The sequence below is a fragment of the Condylura cristata genome, unplaced genomic scaffold, assembly GCF_000260355.1.
Source record: "Condylura cristata isolate star-nosed mole 26May11 unplaced genomic scaffold, ConCri1.0 scaffold00038, whole genome shotgun sequence".
Classification (NCBI taxonomy): domain Eukaryota; kingdom Metazoa; phylum Chordata; class Mammalia; order Eulipotyphla; family Talpidae; genus Condylura; species Condylura cristata.
This window is the reverse complement of record NW_004567139.1, coordinates 8,767,655-8,770,299: the sequence shown is the minus strand read 5'-3', so window position 1 is coordinate 8,770,299 and position 2,645 is coordinate 8,767,655. Positions and strand designations below refer to the sequence as shown.

The following is a 2,645-nucleotide window of genomic DNA, read 5'->3' as shown; positions in this document are numbered from 1 at the left end:
CTGGCCGTCCACGGCAGCCACGGCTTTCTGCGGGGCGCCCCCCTGCTGTGCTCCGGGGGGCCACGTGGGCTGTGGGCGGTGCAGGTGGTGGAAGCTGTGGGCCGTCGGGGAGGAGGGTGGGATCCAGGCGGCCTGGTGGCTGGGCGGGGACGAGGCCCAGAAGGGGCTGAAGTTGGCGGGCGGGGAGCAGGCCGCGGCGGTCATGGGGCTGTTGCTGCTTTGCAGGCCCTCGGAGGCACGAAGCTTGGAGAACATGGCCAGGGCGTCGGGGAAGTTGGGCGGGGTGGCGGGGGTGTTGCTGGGGGTGCACATCTGCTGGGAGAGAACACAGGTGTGAGGAGGGCCGCCCCAGGGGCCCACTTTCAGCACCCCCAACTTCAGCCACAATGTCAGTCCTCTCCCCACAACCGCACCGGCCCCGGGCGTGATGCTGGGCGGGCAGCAGTAACTGTGGCCAGAGAGCCAGGGCGTCTAGGGTGTCGGGTGAAAACAGGACGGGGGCAGCCCAGGACACCCCGGGGAAGAACCAGCTGGCTCCCTCCGTAATCCGCCCTCACAGCCGAGGCTGTCGCCCGGGGCAGGCAGCCAGACCCAGGTCCCCGAGAAGCTGCACTTCCGTGGGCCTGGGCTCGTCCCCGGGGGCTCGGCCCGCAGCCTCTGCCCCGCCACACTCAGGCCCGGGGACGCACGGGGCATGGCGGCCAGTCGTGAGCCTGCGACACCGCGGGGAGGCCGGGCCCGGCGCGGCCCTCGCTGTGCTGCCCGCTGCGACGCCTCCCGCAGGGGCGCCCCCGAGCCTGGGCCTTCAGCCTCCCGTGTCCCCAGTGGGACCCCCTCCCCGGTGTCTGCTTTCCAGCCCGGGGAGAAGTCACAAACAGCTCAACCCATGAGCCCTGCCGCCAGCAGGGCGGGGGCGCCCCCATGTCCTCGCGGCCCTGGCCCTGGGCAGCAGGGAGCAGGGGCTGGGATGGGGTGCTGCCCCGTGGCTGGCCTTCCCCTGGACCGGGTGCCGCCAGGAGCGCCCCAGCAGGGGCGTGGGAAGTGGGGGCAGACCGCAGCACCCATACAGCGCCCTGCCCGCAGTCCCCAGGAAGCGTGGAGTCCTTCTTTGAGTTTCTCCTAATTTTAGTAACACCCGCCCCTCCCCCTGGCCTGGGAGGGGAAGAGGGGACAGCAGGATTCTGGGGCTCTTCACCTGGCAGGAGAGGAGCCCCTCACGGCTCTGCAGTTACACCCCAACTGAAAATGGGGAGGGGACCCTGGAAGGGAACGACACCCCACCCTGTTAGCTGGCCGGCACTAGCAGAAGCCAGGGAGCTGACCGGTCTTCCCCAGGGCCTGCTTCCTGGACTGCGAGGCCTGGCCCCACCCGGATCCCCCTCCTCCCTTCACTACCCCTTCCCAGGGCCACTTCTCAGCAGCAGGAAACAATGAATGGGGGTGGGGAGGGGTAGAGGCCAATTGCATCACAGCATCGTGACCCACTTCCCCAGTTCACAAGGCTCTGAGGCCCCAGCTCAGGCCTGTGAGCGCAGGCAAGTGCTTGGCCCTCCCGACCCTCTGCGCTGTGGTCGGGACGTGGACAGGGTCCAGCTGGGGCTTTCCTGTGTCCATCCCACCCAGCGCCCACCGCACCCTGCCGCGTCCTGCCCTCCCAACCCACAGCCCCTGGCCTTCGGGCCAACTCAGGAGCCCCTTCTGGGAGGAAGGCCAGCGGGAGCACAGTGACCGAGGGCTGGCCATCTGCGCCCAGTGGACGGTGGCTCCCTCCAGTGTGCCGGCAAGTCCTGGGGGAGGGCACCCCGCCACCACACCTGCCTCGAGGGTGGCTCTAGAGGATCAGGCCTTGGGCTGGGCAGCCAGGAGGGAGCAGGGCCTACAGGGCCGGTAGCTGTCCCCGCTGGCCCTGAAGCAAACCCCTGGGCTCTCAGGTGGAGGCAGGGCGCACCCCACTTCATGCCAAGAAGCGAGGCTGTGCTCTCCCCCGCGGGCGAGGTGCTGGGGCTCCCTGGAAGGACATGGCTGGGGCCGGGACCGGGCCATATCCCGAGTTGGTGGCGGTGGTGCCTCCCGGCCGACGCTCCAGGAGGCCAGGAGACAGGGCCGGGGGTCGGGCAGACCCCTCCTTGCCTGTCCTTTGCAGTTTGATGTAAACAGAGCGCAAGGCCGGTGGGGGGACCATCTGCAGCTCTCCGGGGCGCCCCGGGCAGGGACACCAAGTGTTAAAAATGCCAAAAATGCACTCCAGAAGCCGCCACACATCTCCGAGTAATGTTTTACAACTGCTATCGCAGCGGCCTCCCCTCCCCCAGCAGGCTCACAGGTAAAGGGGGCGGAGTCCGGCCTGGGCTGGGGGCGGCCTGGTCCGGCAGGAAGCGGGGGGGTCGCCCAGGCGGGGCCGGACGCGGACCCTGCTTTCCCCACTGCGGGCCTCTCCCCTGCCTAGATAAATGCCAATTCTTGGCCTCTCTGGCCACCCTCCGCGTGTCCTCCAGCCGGGGTATGTCCTTTTCCCACGCGCAGGGAAGTGGGGGCGCATACCTCGCTGGGGAGCGCCGGGCCCCTGGGCGTCCCTGCTGCCCACGGAGCTGGCTTCTCTGGCTGGGGGGGCTGCCGCTAGCAACAGCAAGCGCCCCACTAACCGC

The 2,645-nt window shown here is 69.3% G+C and overlaps 1 protein-coding gene across 1 annotated transcript in view; it reads right to left on the bottom strand.

The window, feature by feature from the left end:
- The window catches only part of UBALD2 (UBA-like domain containing 2), a 2,074-nt gene extending 1,378 nt beyond the window's left edge, over positions 1-696 (bottom strand). The window contains exons 1-2 of the mRNA XM_012733000.1: positions 592-696; positions 6-471 (exon numbers count right to left, since the gene is read on the bottom strand). Of these exons, the coding sequence (XP_012588454.1) occupies positions 6-471; positions 592-696 (571 nt within the window). The remainder of the gene's footprint in view (positions 1-5; positions 472-591) is intronic.
- Between the last annotated feature and the right edge of the window lie 1,949 nt (positions 697-2,645).